The sequence below is a fragment of the Anomaloglossus baeobatrachus genome, chromosome 1 (genome assembly GCF_048569485.1).
Source record: "Anomaloglossus baeobatrachus isolate aAnoBae1 chromosome 1, aAnoBae1.hap1, whole genome shotgun sequence".
Taxonomy (NCBI): Eukaryota; Metazoa; Chordata; class Amphibia; order Anura; family Aromobatidae; genus Anomaloglossus; species Anomaloglossus baeobatrachus.
This window is the reverse complement of record NC_134353.1, coordinates 951,732,901-951,756,552: the sequence shown is the minus strand read 5'-3', so window position 1 is coordinate 951,756,552 and position 23,652 is coordinate 951,732,901. Positions and strand designations below refer to the sequence as shown.

The 23,652-nt window shown below is 45.5% G+C and overlaps 2 protein-coding genes across 4 annotated transcripts in view; one reads left to right on the top strand and one right to left on the bottom strand.

Annotated features, from left to right (window-relative positions):
* The window catches only part of LOC142257134 (uncharacterized), a 31,949-nt gene extending 16,399 nt beyond the window's left edge, over window positions 1-15,550 (top strand). The window contains exons 2-7 of the mRNA XM_075329240.1: window positions 9,897-10,002; window positions 11,348-11,524; window positions 11,607-11,730; window positions 11,812-11,879; window positions 12,081-12,183; window positions 13,840-15,550. Of these exons, the coding sequence (XP_075185355.1) occupies window positions 9,925-10,002; window positions 11,348-11,524; window positions 11,607-11,730; window positions 11,812-11,879; window positions 12,081-12,183; window positions 13,840-15,029 (1,740 nt within the window). The 5' untranslated portion in view covers window positions 9,897-9,924 and the 3' untranslated portion in view covers window positions 15,030-15,550. The remainder of the gene's footprint in view (window positions 1-9,896; window positions 10,003-11,347; window positions 11,525-11,606; window positions 11,731-11,811; window positions 11,880-12,080; window positions 12,184-13,839) is intronic.
* Window positions 1-23,652, bottom strand: part of LOC142256961 (uncharacterized) — a 404,836-nt gene that overhangs the window by 190,117 nt on the left and 191,067 nt on the right. The gene's annotated exons all lie outside the window — the stretch shown is intronic.

Here is a 23,652-nt window from a genome sequence, read left to right as displayed (position 1 = left end):
GCGACAGACTCCGCACTACACATGGGGGAGAGAGAGCGACAGACCCCGCACTACACATGGGGGAGAGAGCGACAGACCCCACACTACACATAAGGGAGAGAGAGCGACAGACCCCGCACTACACATGAGGGAGAGAGAGCGACAGACCCCGCACTACACATGAGGGAGTGAGAGCGACAGACCCCGCACTACACATGAGGGAGAGAGAGCGACAGACCCCGCACTACACATGAGGGAAAGAGAGCGACAGACCCCGCACTACACATGAGGGAGAGAGAGTGACAGACCCCGCACTACACATGAGGGAGAGAGAGCGACAGACCCCGCACTAGACATGAGGGAGAGAGAGCGACAGACCCCGCACTACACATGAGGGAAAGAGAGCGACAGACCCCGCACTACACATGAGGGAGAGAGAGCGACAGACCCCGCACTACACATGGGGGAGAGAGCGACAGACCCCGCACTACACATGAGGGAGAGAGAGAGCGACAGATCCCGCACTACACATGAGGGGGAGAGAGCGACAGACCCCGCACTACACATGAGGGAGAGAGAGCGACAGACCCCGCACTACACATGAGGGAGAGAGAGCGACAGACCCCGCACTACACATGAGGGAGAGAGAGCGACAGACCCCGCACTACACATGAGGGAGAAAGAGAGCGACAGACCCCGCACTACACATGGGGGAGAGAGAGAGCGACAGACCCCGCACTACACATGAGGGAGAAAGAGAGCGACAGACCCCGCACTACACATGGGGGAGAGAGAGAGCGACAGACCCCGCACTACACATGGGGGAGAGAGAGAGCGACAGACCCCGCACTACACATGGGGGAGAGAGAGAGCGACAGACCCCGCACTACACATGGGGGAGAGAGAGCGACAGACCCCGCACTACACATGGGGGAGAGAGAGCGACAGACCCCACACTACACATGAGGGAGAGAGAGCGACAGACCCCGCACTACACATGGGGGAGAGAGCGACAGACCCCGCACTACACATGAGGGAGAGAGAGAGCGACAGATCCCCCACTACACATGGGGGAGAGAGAGCGACAGACCCCGCACTACACATGAGGGAGAGAGACAGACCCCGCACTACACATGAGGGAGAGAGCGACAGACCCCACACTACACATGGGGGGGAGAGAGCGACAGACCCCGCACTACACATGAGGGGGAGAGAGCGACAGACCCCGCACTACACATGGGGGAGAGAGCGACAGGCCCCACACTACACATGGGGGAGAGAGCGACAGACCCTGCACTACACATGAGGGAGAGAGCGACAGACCCCGCACTACACATGAGGGAGAGAGAGCGACAGACCCCGCACTACACATGAGGGAGAGAGAGCGACAGACCCCGCACTACACATGAGGGAGAGAGAGTGACAGACCCCGCACTACACATGGGAGAGAGAGCGACAGACCCCGCACTACACATGAGGGAGAGAGCGACAGACCCCGCACTACACATGGGAGAGAGAGCGACAGACCCCACACTACACATGAGGGAGAGAGCGACAGACCCCGCACTACACATGGGAGAGAGAGCGACAGACCACGCACTACACATGAGGGAGAGAGCGACAGACCCCGCACTACACATGAGGGAGAGAGCGACAGATCCCGCACTACACATGAGGGGGAGAGAGAGCGACAGACCCCGCACTACACATGAGGGAGAGAGACAGCGACAGACCCCGCACTACACATGAGGGAGAGAGCGACAGACCCTGCACTACACATGAGGGAGAGAGAGAGCGACAGACACCGCACTACACATGAGGGAGAGAGAGAGCGACAGACCCCGCACTACACATGAGGGAGAGAGAGAGCGACAGACCCCGCACTACACATGAGGGAGAGAGAGCGACAGACCCCGCACTACACATGAGGGAGAGTGAGAGCGACAGACCCCGCACTACACATGAGGGAGAGAGAGCGACAGACCCCGCACTACACATGGGGGAGAGAGAGCGACAGACCCCACACTACACATGAGGGAGAGAGCGACAGACCCCGCACTACACATGGGGGAGAGAGAGCGACAGACCCCGCACTACACATGAGGGAGAGAGAGAGGCCCCGCACTACACATGAGGGAGAGAGAGCGACAGACCCCGCACTACACATGAGGGAGAGAGAGCGACAGACCCCGCACTACACATGAGGGAGAGAGAGAGCGACAGACCCCGCACTACACATGAGGGAGAGAGAGCGACAGACCCCGCACTAAACATGAGGGGAGAGAGAGCGACAGACCCCGCACTACACATGGGGGAGAGAGAGAGCGACAGACCCCGCACTACACATGGGGGAGAGAGAAAGCGACAGACCCCGCACTACACATGGGGGAGAAAGAGAGCGACAGACCCCGCACTACACATGGGGGAGAGAGAGCGACAGACCCCGCACTACTCATGAGGGGGAGAGCGATAGACCCTGCACTTCACATGGGGGAGAGAGAGAGCGACAGACCCCACACTACACATGGGGGAGAGAGAGTGACAGACCCCGCACTACACATGGGGGAGAGAGAGCGACAGGCCCCGCACTACACATGGGGGAGAGAGAGCGACAGACCCCGCACTACACATGGGAGAGAGAGCGACAGACCACGCACTACACATGAGGGAGAGAGCGACAGACCCCGCACTACACATGAGGGAGAGAGCGACAGATCCCGCACTACACATGAGGGGGAGAGAGAGCGACAGACCCCGCACTACACATGAGGGAGAGAGACAGCGACAGACCCCGCACTACACATGAGGGAGAGAGCGACAGACCCTGCACTACACATGAGGGAGAGAGAGCGACAGACACCGCACTACACATGAGGGAGAGAGAGAGCGACAGACCCCGCACTACACATGAGGGAGAGAGAGAGCGACAGACCCCGCACTACACATGAGGGAGAGAGAGCGACAGACCCCGCACTACACATGAGGGAGAGTGAGAGCGACAGACCCCGCACTACACATGAGGGAGAGAGAGCGACAGACCCCGCACTACACATGGGGGAGAGAGAGCGACAGTCCCCACACTACACATGAGGGAGAGAGAGCGACAGACCCCGCACTACACATGAGGGAGAGAGAGCGACAGACCCCGCACTACACATGAGGGAGAGAGAGAGCGACAGACCCCGCACTACACATGAGGGAGAGAGAGCGACAGACCCCGCACTACACATGAGGGAGAGAGACTGACAGACCCCGCACTACACATGAGGGAGAGAGAGCGACAGACTCCGCACTACACATGAGGGAGAGAGAGCGACAGACCCCGCACTACACATGAGGGAGAGAGAGAGCGACAGACCCCGCACTACACATGAGGGAGAGAGACTGACAGACCCCGCACTACACATGAGGGAGAGAGAGCGACAGACCCCGCACTACACATGAGGGAGAGAGAGCGACAGACCCCGCACTACACATGGGGGAGAGAGAGAGCGACAGACCCCGCACTACACATGGGGGAGAGAGAAAGCAACAGACCCCGCACTACACATGGGGGAGAGAGAGAGCGACAGACCCCGCACTACACATGGGGGAGAGAGAGCGACAGACCCCGCACTACACATGGGGGAGAGAGAGAGCGACAGACCCCGCACTACACATGGGGGAGAGAGAGTGACAGACCCCGCACTACACATGGGGGAGAGAGAGCGACAGACCCCGCACTACACATGAGAGAGAGAGCGACAGACCCCGCACTACACATGGGGGAGAGAGAGCGACAGACCCCGCACTACACATGGGGGAGAGAGCGACAGACCCCACACTACACATAAGGGAGAGAGAGCAACAGACCCCGCACTACACATGGGGGAGAGAGCGACAGACCCCGCATTACACATGGAGGAGAGAGAGCGACAGACCCCGCACTACACATGAGGGAGAGAGAGCGACAGACCCCGCACTACACATGAGGGAGAGAGAGCGACAGACCCCGCACTACACATGAGAGAGAGCGACAGACCCCGCACTACACATGAGGGAGAGAGAGAGCGCGACAGACCCCGCACTACACATGGGGGAGAGAGAGCAACAGACCCCGCACCACACATGGGGGAGAGAGAGCGACAGACCCCGCACTACACATGGAGAAGAGAGCGACAGACCCCGCACTACACATGAGGGGAGAGAGAGCGACAGACCCCGCACTACACATGGAGAGAGAGTGACAGACCCCGCACTACACATGGGGGAGAGAGAGAGCGACAGACCCCGCACTACACATGGGGGAGAGAGAAAGCAACAGACCCCGCACTACACATGGGGGAGAGAGAGAGCGACAGACCCCGCACTACACATGGGGGAGAGAGAGCGACAGACCCCGCACTACACATGAGGGAGAGAGAGCGACAGACCCCGCACTACACATGAGGGAGAGAGAGCGACAGACCCCGCACTACACATGAGGGAGAGAGAGCGACAGACCCCGCACTACACATGGGGGAGAGAGAGCAACAGACCCCACACTACACATGAGGGAGAGAGAGCGACAGACTCCGCACTACACATGAGGGAGAGAGAGCGACAGACCCCGCACTACACATGAGGGAGAGAGAGCGACAGACCCCGCACTACACATGAGGGAGAGTGAGCGACAGACCCCGCACTACACATGAGGGAGAGAGAGCGACAGACTCCGCACTACACATGAGGGAGAGAGAGCGACAGACCCCGCACTACACATGGGGGAGAGAGCGACAGACCCCGCACTACACATGGGGGAGAGAGAGCGACAGACCCCTCACTACACATGGGGGAGAGAGAGCGATAGACCCCGCACTACACATGAGGGAGAGAGCGACAGACCCCGCACTACACATGAGGGAGAGAGAGCGACAGACCCCGCACTACATATGAGGGAGAGAGAGCGACAGACCCTGCACTACACCTGGGGGGGAGCGACAGACCCCGCACTACACATGAGGGAGAGAGAGCGACAGACCCCGCACTACACATGAGGGAGAGAGAGCGACAGACCCCGCACTACACATGAGGGGAGAGACCCCGCACTACATATGATGGAGAGAGAGCGACAGACCCCGCACTACACATGGGGGAGAGAGAGCGACAGACCCCGCACTACACATGAGGGAGAGCGACAGACCCCGCACTACACATGGGGGGGAGAGAGCGACAGACCCTGCACTACACATGAGGGAGAGAGAGCGACAGACCCTGCACTACACATGGGGGGGAGCGACAGACCCCGCACTACACATGGAGGAGATCTGCTGCACAGTCTCCTCCTCAGATCGGGTTCGGTCGGCGCCGGTAGAGAAGAGGGAAGACGACATCTACATTTTTATATGTTTTCAGATGATTTGACCTTATTACAATAGTATTTAAAATAATAGCCGTCCAATATGACTGACCAGATTATTCATTGTTTTTGGTACAAATTATGTTACCACATATCACACAATTTACCAGTTGGTGCAGTAGAGTCTTTGAAAACCCCCAGATTCGGCTCAGGATCTGCAGGTTTTTGTGTAATTGAATAATTAATTGAAAGGGGAGGGGGTCTTTAAACTACTTGCAGTGTGGTGTTAAATGAGTGTGGTCAATCATTCTGTGAAGAAACCGGTGTGAATCAGGTGACCCTTATTTAAGGGTGGAGCCGTCACATGTTGTACCTGCATTTCTCCTTGAAAGCCCGAGAAATATTGGTCTTTTGAGACATTGTCCAAAAGAACATCGTACTGTGATTAAAAAGTTGATTGGAGAGGGTAAAACTTATAAAGAGGTGCAGACAATGATCGGCTGTTCAGCTAAAATGATCTGTAAAGCTTTACAATGGAAAGTAAAAACAGAGAGATGTGGAAGCAAATGGAAGACGACCATTCGAATGGAAGGAAGAGTAGCTGGAATGGCCAAGGCTCTGCCAATGATCAGTTCCAGGAGGATCAAAGACGTCTCAAGTTACCTGTGAGTGCTGGGACAGTGAGAAGACTCCTGTGTGAAGCTGATTTAGGAGCAAGAAGTCCCCGCAATGTCCTATTGTTAAACAAAAGACATACTGAAGAAGAACAGATCAACCAGCCTAAAGAGACGTGGATAAACATTGTGTGGACCGATGAAAATAAAATTGCTCTTTTTGGGTCCAAGTGCTACAGACAGTTCATCATATGACCCCAAGACTCTGAATACAAGCCACAAGACCGTGACGCCTGGTGGTACCATCATCATGATATGGACATGTTTCTCTTACTATGGTGAAGGTCTATTTACCGCACACCAGGGATCATGGACCAGTTTGCATATATCGCAATACTTGAAGATGTCATGTTGCCTTATGCTGAAGAGGAAATCTTGAAATGGGAGTTTCAACAAGACAACGACCCTAAACACACCAGTAAACAAGCAAAATCTTGGTTCCAGTCCAACAAAATTGAGGTTATGGTTTGGCCGCCCAATCCCCGGACCTTAATCTGATAAAACACTTCTGGGTGACATCAAAAATGCTGTTTCTGAGGCAAAGCCAACAAATGCAAATACATTGTGGGATGTAGTCAAAGCGTCCTGGGCTGGAATAACCGGTGACAGAAGCCAGAAGAAGGTGACTCCGTGCAACATAGAAGCAGTTCTAAAAATCTGTGTTTATACAACGAAATGTTAGGTTTGTGATAAATCCTAAATAAATAGTATGCAAAGACAAATACACACTGCTGTTTATAGGAGCAGCCTATAATGTTAATTTTTAACTACTTTACCGAAAATATAAAAAATAATTATCTACATTTCTTTGCGTGTTTTGATTTAGAAAAGTGTGTAATGTTCCCAATGCATCAAAATAAAAACTATTAGGCATTTTTTAGCTGCGGATTTGCCTTGGTGTTGTGCAGATCCATGCTAATAAAACGCTTTTTACAGTTCCAGCAAAGTCTACGAGATTTCTGAAATCTCATGCACACACACAAACACGTCAAGATTTTTTCCTAACTGTTTTGACAAATACCTGCATTATTGGTCAGGTTTTTAAAAATGCACATGTCAATTCTTGCAGTGTTATTGCAGAGTTATTGCTCCCAATCAGAACAATGAGGAAGTGCCAATACCGCTGTAAAACTTGACCCATAAAGTATTCATCCGGTTTTCGTGGCAAAACCTGACCGCGCGACACACAAACTGTAATCGCCCCAACACTGATCGGCAGTCAGCTGAACTCCTGACCTCACAGCCCACACACGCTGCGATAGATGCAGATTAACAGCAGTCACTGCCCGCTGCCCATCACTTGTGACCGTGTGCAGGCTGTGAGGTCAGGAGTTCAGCTGAGTTCAGATCACGTGACTCCAATACTGGCCGATTGCTTGTTCTGTGTCTCGCTGCATCCATCGCAGTTGCCATAAAAATCCCCACTCTAAAAACGTCATAAAAACCGCACCAAAAACGTCATAAAAACCAGGGCTGTGGAGTCGGAGTCGTGGAGTCGGTATAAAGTGCACCGACTCCGACTCCTAAAATATATAATAAATTGGCGACAGTAGTGCAATGCAGAATGTGCTGAATATTTTTTCATAGGAATTTGGGAAAATTATGAAATGTCCTATAAATGTCTGTTCTATTCCTGATCTAAGGCTACATTCACACACAGCGTTTTTGCTGCGTTTTTTGAGGATACATTTGTCAGCTGCAAAGTAGATCAGCTTTTTCAAAAACTGCATCACCTGAAAGGTTTTTGAGCTCATAAACAATGCTGTGTTGTGCACACACTGCAGCTGGCAATAAGTGATAGTCTTCAAGAGGGACCCCGGTTTCACACATCCGGCTTTTTTGCCGGTTTGGCGGATGCGGCGCACTCCAGTACAGTGTATACAGTACAGTGGCAGCGCGACAAACGCTGGTCACATGCTGTCATGTGACAGGAACATGTGACCCGGAAGTTGCGGCGCTGCCACTGTACTGTATCACACTGTACTAGCGTGCGCAGCATCCGCCAAACCGGCTAAAAGCCGGATGTGTGAAACTGGGCGGACATGCTGGAAATCTAATTGGAAAAGTGAGGAAGTTGGTATTGCCGCCAGATCCCCTAAAATTGATTCCATCTTGAAGAAATGTGCTGGGAAATGGGCAATTGTTGATCAAGCCACTCGGTGAGGCGGCACTTATTTAATGACTGAGCGATTGCTTGAACTAAAATCGTATCTTATAGATATGGTGAGCCCTCAAGAAACATTAAATGAAGGTCAATGGACACAGGTGGCTAAATTGAAGGAATTACTTAATCACCCATTTACCGTGACTAAAAAATTACAAGCTGAGGATTTAACTCCTTGCATTTTCATAAGGGAGTGGAAGAACTTGCTATTTTGCCTGTCCCAAAGAGGAGGTTTAATCGCAGATGGCATTTCTGCTTCAATGAAACTGAGAGAGACACAGCTATTGGAAAATAAAATTCTTCTGGCAGCTGTTTATGTGGACCCAAGTCATCGTATACTGCTTGATGATCAAGAGCTTACTAAAGGAAAAGAAGCTTTGAGTGAGGTAGCAGTTAGGATGAGCAGCTACAGGACTGCCAGGCGCAAGAGGACGTGGGGCCTGACAGTGCTACTGCTGCCATATCTTCATCCTCATCAGATGAGGAGTTTAACTTTTACAAGTATTTGGATGACATGGAGCAGGCAAAAAGTGTTGCCGCAAGAAAAAGATTTCACTGCGTCTCCTATAGCAGCAGATTGACCAGATTTCAGTAAAATTTTTCACTTGCTCTCAAAGAAATAGAAAAATTCAACCGTTCATCAAAACTGACTGTGCATGAGGCAATTCCTTTATACCTGGAAATTGTTAGAGATGTTGCCCATGTGGTTACGGCTTTGCCTCAAACCCAAGTTACTGTAGAGAGGTTGTTCTCCAGCCTTAAAATTATTAGGTCAGATTTACGGTCATCTGCGAAGGAGGATCTGATGGAGGCAATTATATTTCTTACAACAAATTCATGGACTGCACAAATGTTATTTAGTATGTTTTTGTTGAAAACTGTTTTTTTGCCACTTACATAGTGTATTACATAGTGTTATATATAACACACAATATATACTGTATATATAACACTATGCAATGCACTATGTAAGTGGCAAAAAAGTTTTCAACAAAAACATACTAAATAATAACATTTAGTATAATGCTTATATTTAAGTGAAAAATGTATTGTAGTACAATGTTAACTTCAGACATTTAATAATTTTTATGATACAATAATCAAGATATTTGGATAGAACATAAAATATACTTATTGGAATACAACTTTAGAACACAAAAAACTAATAAATTGTAAATATGTAAAATATATATATATATATACACATGCACACACAAGATATATATGTAATCTACTGTATATTACATAGTGTATTACATATTTACAATTTATTACAGTTTTTTGTGTTCTAAAGTTGTATCCAATAAATATATTTTATGTTCTATCCAAATATCTTGATTATTGTATCATAAAAATTATTAAATGTCTGATGTTCACATTCACATGTTCATGTACTACAATAAATTTTTCACCTAACTATAAGCAATATATATAGGAGTCGGAGTCGGTGCAAGGGAAATTGAGGAGTCGGAGTCGAAGGTTTGGCTTACCGACTCCACAGCCCTGATAAAAACGCACCAAAACTGCAGAAGACTGCCAGGAGAATTTCTGCTACAAGATCAGGTTTTGGTCAGGAAAAAAAAACGCCGCAAAAACACCCTGTGTGAACAAAGCCTTAGAAAGATGCTGGGCTTAACGCATGTTTCTGCACACACTGCTATTATTGTGAAAACTGTATATTCAGTTAATTTTTGTGGGGGGGGGGTTCCATTCTATTTTCTTTGCTGTTTTTTTATTTGCTTATTTTTTTTTTTCTAACTAGGAATTTTTTTCTGGTTGACTCATTAAAGATGAATAAGGACAAAGAGCAAATTATGGAGAAGATATTAAACCTGACTCTGGAGATAATCTTCCATCTTACGGGAGAGGTGAGAGGTTCTGATGTCATCACATTACATCATTATCTATGGGAATAACAGAGGATGGGACCGGGGAGGTGAGAGGTTCTGATGTCATCACATTACATCATTATCTATGGGAATAACAGAGGATGGGACCGGGGAGGTGAGAGGTTCTGATGTCATCACATTACATCATTATCTATGGGAATAACAGAGGATATGACCAGGGAGGTGAGAGGTTCTGATGTCATCACATTACATCATTATCTATGGGAATAACAGAGGATATGACCGGGGAGGTGAGAGGTTCTGATGTCATCACATTACATCATTATCTATGGGGATAACAGAGGATATGACCGGGGAGGTGAGAGGTTCTGATGTCATCACATTACATCATTATCTATGGGAATAACAGAGGATATGACCGGAGAGGTGAGAGGTTCTGATGTCATCACATTACATCATTATCTATGGGAATAACAGAGGATATGACCGGGGAGGTGAGAGGTTCTGATGTCATCACATTACATCATTATCTATGGGAATAACAGAGGATATGACCGGGGAGGTGAGAGGTTCTGATGTCATCACATTACATCATTATCTATGGGAATAACAGAGGATATGATTGGGGAGGTGAGAGGTTCTGATGTCATCACATTACATCATTATCTATGGGAATAACAGAGGATATGACCGGAGAGGTGAGAGGTTCTGATGTCATCACATTACATCATTATCTATGGGAATAACAGAGGATATGATTGGGGAGGTGAGAGGTTCTGATGTCATCACATTACATCATTATCTATGGGGATAACAGAGGATATGACCGGGGAGGTGAGAGGTTCTGATGTCATCACATTACATCATTATCTATGGGAATAACAGAGGATATGATTGGGGAGGTGAGAGGTTCTGATGTCATCACATTACATCATTATCTATGGGAATAACAGAGGATATGACCGGGGAGGTGAGAGGCTCTGATGTAATCACATTACATCATTATCTATGGGAATAACAGAGGATATGACCGGGGAGGTGAGAGGCTCTGATGTCATCACATTACATCATTATCTATGGGAATAACAGAGGATATGACCGGGGAGGTGAGAGGCTCTGATGTCATCACATTACATCATTATCTATGGGAATAGCAGAGGATATGACCGGGGAGGTGACAGGTTCTGATGTCATCACATTACATTATTATCTATAGGAATAACAGAGGATATGACCGGGGAGGTGAGAGGTTCTGATGTCATCACATTACATCATTTTCTATGGGGATAACAGAGGATATGACCGGGGAGGTGATGGACTCTGGAAATGTCTGTAGTGATATTATTAATGTCTCCACACTCAGGATTACACAGTAGTGAAGACCTCTAATGATCGTTGTCAGGCCCCTGTGTCTGAAGGACGGGGGGGAACCCTGAGCCCAATCCCGGGGCCTCCACCTCACCCCCGGATACATGAGGACATTAATTACCAGAAGATCCTAGAACTCACCAACAAGATGCTGGAGCTGCTGACTGGAGAGGTGACACTGCTGGGAATGCTGGGACATTATACAGGACGGCACTGGAGGATTTTGGGTGATAATGGTATCATTGTATTGTCAGGTTCCTATAAGGTGTCAGGACGTCACGGTCTATTTCTCCATGGAGGAGTGGGAGTATCTAGAAGGACACAAGGAGCGGTACAAGGAGGTGATGATGGAGGAGCCCCAGCCCCGCACATCACCAGGTAATAGACAGGACTGAATACACCCGGCCTATAATTATCTGTATGTAATAATGATGTCCGTCCTGTCTGTGTCTCCTGCAGGTCTCTCCAGTACGAGGACGACCCCAGAGAGATGTCCCGCTCCTCCTCCTCCTCCACAGGATCCTCAGGTAGATGGAGATCTCCCCTATGAGGTGTAGACGGCTGTGACCTCCTTGTGTTCAGTCTTGTTTTCTCCTCCAGTATTAGATGTTTTATACTTGTGTAATGAGAGCGGTGGAGACGGCAGGATCACAGCTGACCACAGACCTCACATGTCCGGATCTTATCTCCATTATTCCCGGGGACTTTTACAATATTTTGTTTTGCAGTTTTTGGATCCGGATAAAGATCTGAACAATATTAATTCTCCAGAGAGAAATGTGAGGGGCGATCAGCGGAGTAAAGAGGAGATTCCTACAGATCACCGCCCCGGTGAGTACAGACCACCCAATAACACACACAAGTCACACATTCCTATATTTCCACTCTTTGCTGTATCAGTTTCTCCAGCAGTATATTAACCCTTCATGTAAAATACACATGAAATGGGAATGAATCTGTGATCCCGGTGCAGGTGATAACACGGGATGTGCAGTTATGTTATAGAGGAGAAATACAGCTGGACATGAATTCTGCCGATGTGAGCGAGGACGAGCTCCAGCTCTTTCCTATTATCCGCTGTCAGGGCTGATGAGGGGTTTCTCCACTTTAGGGACTAAGAATCCATTATTTCCTATTACACTTATGTCAGTGTGTGACAGATACAGAACATGGAGACATAAACCCAAATAACAGGAGCGGATGGAGATTACTGCTCTGAGGGTCGGTAATGCTGCTCACCAGGGAGGAGGAAGAGACAGAGATGGCCGAGCATTATTATCACATAACAAATATCATGGTTACATGAAAGACGAGCGTCACCTCTTATATATAACCCATTGTGTCCTGATAGGATGTCCGGGGTCCAGCAATTTAATCCTGATATTGGGGGGTGGGATTCTTGAGCGATTCTTCTACTGACGTAATTTCATCAGTGAATGTGCAGGAGATGAGTTTAATAATAGGAGAAAGGATAAAGTATTTCTAGATTCTGATTTTCTTCTAGGAGAAAAAATGTTCAGATTGATTTTATTTTTAATCATAAGATGCTGAAATGTAACAAATCTCCCCTTGGTTGCTTATTTCTGTTGCTGACTCTTCCATCTTATAGAGGATTTATGGAAGGAAAGGGGCTGCAGAGCGGTATTCTGTAAGAATTGATTGTTCCTGCACTGGCTCGCCTCCTCTTTTTGCAACGCCTGAATCATCCCGCTCTGCAGCCCCTTTCCTTCCATGATTCGCTGCCTGCCTTGGGCAGTCGGAGCCGGTGGTCGGTGCAGCGGCTTCTAGAGGATTTTTCCTGGGCTGTTTCCACTGTTGTACCTGTTAGCACAACTTGCTGCGGTGAGCTCTGTAGACAATATTTTGTGTGCTCGGGCGATTCACACATGGAGCGCTGTCCTCTGTCCTTTTCTTGTTATAGAGTATCTATACACTCAGGTTTATGGCATCATAAAGTATAATTCCTCTTATATTCCTTAAATAAGCCATGGACACTGTGCTTGTGGTACCAGGTATGACATTCAGGATATAATGAATATTATTAAGGCTATGTTCACACATGGCATCTTTTTGCCAGTGCGTCTTGGGTGCATCAAAAATGCACTAAAAACGCATTTTTTATGCGTTTTTATTGCGTTTTGCCCAATGCGTTAAGTCAAATCTATTGACTGGAAGGGCTCCAAAACGCTGCAAAAACTCAGAAATAATTGACATGCTGCATCTTCAAAAACGCAGCCAAGATGCAGCCAACAAAAATACCCACTGTGGACAGCAAAATAAAAATCTCATAGACTTTGCTGGAGGAAGGAAATGCATACATTTTGGTGCATCTTTGTGATGTCAAAAACGCACAATAGATGCATCATAAGTCATCTTGGTAATAAAATAATAAATAATAAAATATCACTATTTGGGCAGCACAATACAGCAGTCTGAGTTTACTAGTGAAAACCAAATTTTACAAAATCTGTTTTGTTCTTTTGACAGAAGATTTTGGCATTATACGGAATACATCTGAAGAGCAAGTAATTATCCCAGAAAAACCCTCAGCCTTTCACACCCAAGATCAGTCACCTGATGCTTCTAAACAATGTCCTGATTCACCGCAGAATGTTCAGCAAAATAAAGTCCAAATGAGGGGTGTTCAGCAGCAACGAGCTCACACAGTGGAGAAGCCATTTTCTTGTTCACAATGTGGGAAATATTTTACTCGGAAATCATATCTTGTTGAACATCAAAAAACTCACACACAGGAAAAGGCATTTTCATGTTTACAATGTGGGAAATGTTTTACTTGGAGATCAAAGCTTGTTGTACATCAAAAAACTCACACAGGGGAGAAGCCATTTTCATGTTCTGAATGTGGGAAATGTTTTAGTCTGAAATCACATCTTGTTGTACATCTAAAAAGTCATAGAGGGGAGAAGCCATTTACATGTTTAGAATGTGGGAAATGTTTTATTTGGAAATCAAAGCTTGTTGAACATCAAAAAACTCACACGGGGGAGAAGCCATTTTCATGTTCTGAATGTGGGAAATGTTTTATTCTGAATCCACAGCTTGTTAAACATCTAAAAGCTCACACAGAGGAGATGCCGTATTCATGTAATAAATGTGTAAAGTGTTTTACCCAAAACTCATCTCTAATATCACATGCAACAATTAACAAAAGAAAACCATTTTCATGTCCAGAATGTGGGAAATGTTTTACTTGGAAATCACAGCTTGTTCCACATGTAAAAACTCACACTGGAGAGAAGCCATTTTCATGCTCCGAATGTGGGAAATGTTTTATTCGGAAATCATACCTTAATAAACATATAAAAACTCACACAGGAGAAAAGCCATTTTTATGTTCAGATTGTGGGAAATATTTTGGTCGGAAATCACACCTTCATATGCATATAAAAACTCACACAGGGGAGAAGCCATTTTTTTGTTCAGAATGTGGGAAATGTTTTATGCGTAAATATGAGCTTGATTTACATATAAAAACTCACACGGGGGAGAAGCCATTTTCATGTCCAGAATGTGAGAAATGTTTTATTCGGAAATCACAGCTTGATGACCATAGAAAAACTCACACGGGTGTGAAGCCATTTTCATGTTCAGAATGTGGGAAATGCTTTGCTCAGAAACCCACTTTTGTTAGACACATGAGAATTCACACAAGGTAGAAGACATTTTTATGTTTAGAATGTAGGAAATGTTATTGCAGTAAATTAACTCTTGCTGAACATCTAGGAATTGACACAGGGGAGAAGCCATACTCATGTTCAGAATTTGGGAAATGTTTTACCCAGAAATCAAACATTGTCAGACATCAAAGAATTCACACGGGGTAGAAGCCATTTTAATGTTCTGTATGTGGAAAGTGTTATCAGCAAAAGTCAGATCTTATTGCACATCAAAAACTCACAGAAGAAAACATCCATAACGTAAATCTTTTTAGACATCGGAAAACTCGTACACAAGGAAGCAGTCATTTTTCCAATTGTTTCAGTCAAGTACCCCAAAAGTTAATATCTACAAGGAGTCTGTATGTTCTGCCCCTGTTTCCTCCCAAACTACAAAAACTGATAGGCTCAACTGATAGGTTCATTGTGGTGATAATGTCTGTAAAGCTGTAAAATTAATGGCACTATATGTGAGTAAAATAAATAAATTGATCTATATGCCTGAAGAAAGCTGGTTCACAGCCAAAATGCTTTGCTTTGTATTTTATTAATTTTAATAAAATATATTAATTGAAATCTGGGGTATTGATAACTCTTATTTCACTACTACCTTGCCATTGGGGACGGAGAGCGCTATTACCGATCTATTTTTCTGGAGCATTTCCTCTGTTTGGATCCTCACTGGAGGATTTTCCTGTAGCACATAAGAGAAGCGGCGCTACATTCAGCTAATTTCCTGGAATGGCTTTTCTATTCACATGTACAGTATATACTAATCCTACGTATTGCTGAGCGAAACCGCGGATGTTGGCCGAAGTTGCACATTCATAAACGAAATCAGGTTCCTGCAGTGAACTTGACTCAGAACTTGAACCCGAACAACGTACCCCCTACAACTCAATGGGGAGCCCAAGTTGGGGGTGTAAAATGGTCATAGTAAGGGCTAGGGTGCTGCAAGAAGAACGTAAATGGGGGCAAGAGCATGGCATTTGCCCCGCAAACAAATGTGGACATGTAAATGCCTTAAATGGCTTCCAATTATGGTTACATAGCAAGTAAATGAAGAAACTTAAAATTTTAGCAGTAACCCCCCCCCCCCCCAGAAATGGATTTTAGAGATTCTCCACAGATCACCAATCTAGAAAAGTGCCCTTACAGAGCCTGTATGCCCAGTTCACCCACACAGTCAAGATTACCAGACTTCCCCCACAGAGAAACAAGTTTTAACTAATTTGCTCTATATACAGTGCTGGTCAAAAGTATTGGCACCCCTGCAATTCTGTCAGATAATGCTCAGTTTCTTCTTGAAAATGATTGCAATCACAAATTCTTTGGTATTATTATCTTCATTTAATTTGTCTTCAATGAAAAAAAAATAAAAATTGTCATAAAGCCAAATTGGATATAATTCCACACCAAACATAAAAAAGGGAGTGGACAAAAGTATTGGCACCGTTTGAAAAATCATGTGATGCTTCTCTAATTTGTGTAATTAACAGCACCTGTAACTTACCTGTGGCACCTAACAGGTGTTGGCAATAACTAAATCACACTTGCAGCCAGTTGACATGGATTAAAGTTGACTCAACCTCTGTCCTGTGTCCTTGTGTGTACCACATTGAGCATGGAGAAAAGAAAAAGACCAAAGAACTGTCTGAGGACTTGAAAATCCAAATTGTGAGGAAGCATGAGCAATCTCAAAGCTACAAGTCCATCTCCAAAGACCTGAAAGTTCCTGTGTCTACGGTGCGCAGTGTCATCAAGAAGTTTAAAGCCCATGGCACTGTGGCTATCCTCCCTAGATGTGGAAGGAAAAGAAAAATTGACGAGAGATTTCAACGCAAAATTGTGCGGATGGTGGATAAAGAACATAGACTAACATCCAAACAAGTTCAAGCTGCCCTGCAGTCCAAGGGTACAACAGTGTCAACCCGTACTATCCGTCGGCGTCTGAATGAAAAGGGACTGTATGGTAGGATACCCGGGAAGACCCCACTTCTTTCCCAGAGACATAAAAAAGCCAGGCTGGAGTTTGCCAAAACTTACCTGAGAAAGCCTAAAACGTTTTGAAAGAATGTTCTCTGTCAGATGAGACAAAAGTAGAGCTTTTTGGGAAAAGCCATCAACATAGAGTTTACAGGAAAAAAAGAGGCATCCAAAGAAAAGAACACGGTCCCTACAGTCAAACATGGCGGAGGTTCCCTGATGTTTTTGTTCTGCCTCTGGCACTGGACTGCTTGACCGTTTGCATGGCATTATGAAGTCTGAAGACTACCAACAAATTTTGCAGCATAATGTAGGGCCCAGTGTGAGAAAGCTGGGTCTTCCTCAGAGGTCATGGGTCTTCCAGCAGGACAATGACCCAAAACACACTTCAAAAATCACTAGAAAATAGTTTGATAGAAAGCACTGGAGACTACTAAAGTGGCCAGCAATGAGTCCAGACCTGAATCCCATAGAACAACTGTGGAGAGATCTCAAAATGGCAGTTTGGAGAAGGCACCCTTCAAATCTCAGGGACCTATTGGACTTGTCGGTGAAAGGGGTGCACCTTCTTTTGCAGCTGCAGCTCAGCTATCCATCGGAAACTCTGTAGCTGCTGGTGATGCTCCTTCACCAGCAGGTGGCAATCCACCCTATTATATTCTCTGGCTGGTTTAAGTTGAGTTCGAAGACTTCTCGTCTGGCTCTCCCAAACAGCAACAGATAGGGGCTTTATCCCGTTCTAGAGTGAGCTCATTTATTATAGGCCCATAACAATTTTGACAAGTAGTCCGGCTAGTGTACCTTCCTGTCCTCCAAAGTCCTCAGCATCTGGAGCAGCATCTGGTTGAAGTACTCACAGACTCCATTACCCTGAGGATGGTAAGGGGTAGTCCAAGACCACTCAATGCCATACAAATGATGGAAGAGCTCTATCATCTTACCCTGGAAACACCTTGATCAGAATGGATCCGCTTCTGGCACCCATAAACTCAAGTGAAGACTTGACAGATAGCATGTGCTGCTGAATCGGTGGTGACCATAGCAAACTTGGAGAAGTGATCAGTCATCACCAAGGAATATTGTGGTCCCCGGGCTGAATGGCCCATGAGGAGGTATCAATCATCAAAACATTTAGCAGTTCCTTAGTTTGGATGATCTGCACGTGAGCCCTTTGTTCAATGCTCTTGATTAGGTCGCACACTCGGCACCGCTGACAGACTTCCTCTTCCACAGGCTCAAACTTGGGACAGTGCACATACCATTGCAGCCACCGATACATCTTGGTGAGGCCAAGGTGGGCCCCGAACTCATGGGCCTCCTTAGCGACTTCCTGGGCCAGGCCTCTTGGATGACCACCTATCGCCTTACTTCCGACTCCTTAGGGTGCTGGTTCCTACGGTATAATACCTCTTCTCAAAGTTCTAATCTGTCCCATTGTAGACAGTTGGTCTTCATCTCAGCATCGAGATTGTCCCTTTCTTGTTTGCTTTGCTGGGTTTGTGCTGCTGGGCTACCCAGTGCTTCATCTATCACAGTCTTTCATCAGCGTCTTGACCTCCCCCACTCTTCTTTGGTCCACAACAGAGACTTGGAAATGACAAAAGCTTCTCCACTAGTTAGGGCCGCCACTACCGGGGGCATGAAATTCTGGAAATTCGGGGTCACTTACGCTTCAAAGTATTCATCGCAGTCGCCTGATGGAACCTTCATGGTCACCCTTGACAGACCATCTGTGTTCGCGTTTTCGAACGGCAGATTGGTACTCGATACTAAAATCAAACGTTACTCAACTTACAAAAAGCAGTAAAACTACATGCATATTTATCATACAATCAAGATAAAATTATTTCTTATAATATATGCATATATGTATCTAGCAGCAAGTGAGCACTATTATACACTAAGGGCAAATCGCTGGTGAGACAAGAAAGAAAAAAGGAGGATAAACGATCAAATGCTGTGTAATTTTAATCCTGTGTAATCTACTGTGTAATCAGAGGCTGCATTGTAGGTTTATCTATATAAAATCCTCATTCTGACATCATCAATCCTAGTGGCTCAACAGCTAGAGCAGATAGGAGGCTGCTGGACACATGTTTGAAAGTTGCTGGTTTGAAACCAAGGTGGTGAAATAAAGAAAAAAATTTATAAATATATTTGTATTTTTTTTTTCTCATTTCTTCATGTATCTGTCTATCCCTATATCTATTTATTATATATTAATCTACCTATCCCTCTATCTCTCTATCCATCCCTCTATCGATCTATCTATCCATCCCTCTATCTATCTATCCATCCCTCTATCTATCTATCTATCCCTCTATCTATCTATCCCTCTATCTATTTATCTATCCCTCTAGCTATCTATCTATCTATCTATCCCTCTATCCCTCTATCATCTATCCCTCTATCTATCTATCTGTCCCTATATCTATCTATCCATCCATCTATCCATCATCTATCTATCCCTCTCTCTCTCTATCTATCCCTCTATCTATCCCTCCATCTATCGTTCTATCCCTCTATCTATCCATCTATCTCCCTATCTATCTATCTATCTATCTATCTATCCCTCTATCTATCTATCCCTCTATCTATCTATCTATCAATCCCTCTAGCTATCTATCTATCCCTCTATCTATCTCTCTCTATCCCTCTATCCCTATATCATCTATCCCTCTATCTATCTATCTGTCCCTCTATCCATCTATCCATCATCTATCTATCCCTCTATCTATCTATCTATCTATCCCTCCATCTATCGTTCTATCCCTCTATCTATCCATCTCTCTCTCTATCTATCTATCTATCCATCTATCTATCATCTTTGTAGCTGAATAATCTGCTTCTGGTTTCTCTTCTGCAATACAGAGGTCAAGATTACCAAATCTTCCTATGTGTTTCATTACAGGCAGAAGGAAAGAAGTTCCAGGGCGGCACTCAGGGATGAACGGTGCTATGGTGAAGAATCAACAACAAGTGGGACACAATTGTGAAGTTGTAAACAAAAACTGAAAAGTGGGGCGTGCAATATTATTCATCCCCTTTACTTTCAGTGCAGCAAACTCACTCCAGAAGTTCATTGAGGATCTCTGAATGATCCAATGTTGTCCTAAATGACTGATGATAAATATAATCCCGTGTGTGTAATCAAATCTCCGTATAAATGCATCTGCTCTGTGATAGTCTCAGGGTTCTGTGTAAAGCGCAGATGGCATCATGAAGACCAAGAAAAATAACAAGCAGGTCCATGATACTGTTGTGGAGACGTTTAAAGCCGGATTTGGTTACAAAAAGATTTCCACGACGTTAAACATCACAGGAAGCAGTGTGCAAGCGATCATATTGAAATGGAAGAAGTATCATACCTCTGCAAATCTACCAAGACCCGGCCGCCCCTCAAAAATTTAATCTCAAACAAGGAGAAGACTGATCAGAGATGCAGCCAAGAGGCCCATGATCACTCTGGATGAACTGCAGGGATCTTAAGCAAAGGTGGGAGAGTCTGTCCATAGGACAACAATCAGTCGTACACTGAACAAATTTGGCCTTTTTGGAAGAGTGGCAAGAAGAAAGCCATTTCTCAAAGATATCCATAAAAAGTGTCTTTTAAAGTTTGCCACAAGCCACCTAGGAGACACACCGTGTCACACAATGTGGAAGAAGGTGCTCTGGTCAGATAAAACCAAAATCAAAATTTTTGGGCACAATGCCAAACGATATGTTTGGCGTACAAAAAACACAGCTCATTACCCTGAACACACCATCCCCACTCTCAAACATGGTGGTGGCAGCATCATGGTTTGGGACTGCTTTTCTTCAGCAGGGACAGGGAAGATGGTTAAAATTGATGGAAAGATGGATGGAGTAAAATACAGGACCATTCTTGAAGAAAACCTGTTGGAATCTGCAAAAGACCTGAGACTAGGACAGAGATTTGTCTTTCAACAACACAATGATCCAAAACATAAATCAAAATCTACAATAAAATGGTTTCCAAATAAACGTAGCCAGGTGTTAGAATGGCCAAGTCAAAGTCCAGACCTGAACCCAATTGAGAATCTGTGGAAAGAGCTGAAAACTGCTGTTCACAAACTCTCTCCATCCAACCTCACTGAGCTCCAGCTGTTTACAAAGGAAGAATGGGCGAGAATTTCAGTCTCTCAATGTGCAAAACTGATAGACACCCCAAGCGACTGCAGCTGTAATCGCAGCAAAAAGTGGCGCTACAAAATATTAACTTAAAGGGGCTGAATAATATTGCACGCCCCATTTTTCTGTTATTTATTTTTTACAAAAATTTAAAATAAGCAATACATTTTGTTCAGCTTCACAATTGTGTCCCACTTGTTGATTCTTCACCATAAAATGTAACATTTTTATCTTTATATTTGAAGCCTGAAATGTGGGAAAAGGTTGAAAAATTCAAGGGGGCCGAATACTTTCGCAAGGCACTGTATGTGTGTTAGTAGGAAACAAATGCATTCATAAATATGTATGTTAGGCTACATCAACTAAACTACGTATCTGGATCTGTGAAATGGCTGAATTAAGTATTTTAGGTTACTTAATTCTTACCCCTAACAGTCCCTCTAAAGACTTATTTCTGCCATTTCCATATACTAAGGGTACTGTGTTCCCTTAGGAAGAGAGGGAGAGATCCGTGGGAAACCTGCCTGACTGAACGTTGAGGCACGGGCGGAGAGGGAAAGGGGTTTTCTTCACCGGTTTGAAACCAAGGACTCGTAGGCGAGTCCTCAACCTTTGTAGTGGGGCTTTCCCATGTCCCAAGGTTCTCTAAGTCCTATCTTCTACCCTTTTTTTTTTTTTATTCTAGCAGAGTTGTTTTGTAACTGGGGGAAAGGGTCATGCTGGACTTTATGGGCATATCCTCCGTCATACCCAGGTCTTCCATTTCGAGTAAAGGAAAGGTCCCTTCTAATGTGACTTCAGCTGTTTTGGAAAATATTTTCTTTAAACATGGAATTACACAAACCAGAATAGAGAGTAATATAATTAAATCTACTCCTATGGCGGTCCCTATCTGAATCAACCAGCCTTTGAAAAAGATTGTCCACCTAAAGTAGTCTCCCCAAGGGTCGGTTACTCCTGAATTCTTCGTTAATTCTTCAGACAGTGTAGTGAGTTTCTTTATAGCTAAAGTGACTTTCCATCCACCCCGGTGTTATCTGGTATGGGCAACAGGCGTCTCCCACCATTTTGCAAACCCCACCTTTCTCTGCGAGAATCATATCTAGGGCCATTCTATTTTGGTATGCCATGATGGAGGTCAGATCCAGTTGTTCTGCCAGTCCCTGAAAGGCGTTTCATGTATAATTAATGAAGAGTTACTAAGTATAGTAGATATAATTGATCCAGTCTACATTTTTGTTTACAGTGTCAATGGGTATAATGGATTCAAATCCTGTTCTAACCTGGTCTATAGCTTTATATTCGTCAGGGACCCCCCTGGGCACTCCAATAGCATCAATATAAACATGTGGGTCAAAAGAGCCTTTAGGTGTATTGGTACCAGTGCGGCTATCATCAGCACTCCGCTGGTCCCTTGAGTCAACCTTGACGTGTGCTAAGAAGTCATTTTCTCTGACTGTGTAGTCAGCAGGGGCTATTTGAATAGGCATAAGTGCCTTGGCTAAGGTACATTCTCCTGTCCAATTTCCTTCTACTCATGATCGAATTTTCATATCGCTACAAATCCAAAACACATCTGTACCTGGTCAATTAAGTGATCACGGGTTAGGTTACGTTATAGCAGGTATAATTTCCAGGGTATATAGTGATCCCTATCCCAGGGGAGGGGGCCTTAGTTATTATTGGGTATTTTCTTTTCCATTCTTCACTAGTGATGAGCCACCACACAAGTGTTCGGGTTCGGTTCGTCGAACGTCGGGTGTGTTCGTCGACCGTTCGTCGGACATTTTCGAACACCATTGAAAACAATGCTAGGCAAACACAAACACATACAAACACATACAAAACACGTTCCAAGGTGTCCAAAATTTGACAAACAACTCAGAAGACACCACAAACACATGGAAAAGTGACGAGTACATATACTCATGCTGAAAGAAAAGAGCTGGACGAGTAAAAGGAGGAGGAGGAAACATAGATATAGGAGTATCTCCAAGTGAACATCGATGCCATGACTGTGCAACATGAGCCTTGTTCATCTTGGACTTCCAATCTGGAAAAATGGCCTGAGCTCGCCACTTACGCCTTGCAGATCTTGTCGTGTCCCACAGCCAGCGTTCTCTCGGAATGTATCTTCAGTGCTGCCTCTTGGTGTGCGGACAGATAAGTGCATGCGTCTGTCCAGTGACAATGTGGATAGACTAACGTTCATCAAGCTGAACAAGTCATGGATCCGCAAGGACTTTTCTACCCCTGTGTCATCCTGGGGAGACTAAAAGCTTGTGGATTTTTGAATGTGCTTCATGAAAAGAACCATTTTAAGTTTGCAACTGTGGGACAATTGATGCCACTTAAGTGGTGTCTGTGCCCACATTTTTTCTTGTTGGAGTCCCCTTGCTGTGTTTTACATGATTTTAGAAGGGCATGACATGCCTAAAGCCCGCTTTACACACTGCAATGTATCTTACGATGTGTCGGCGGGGTC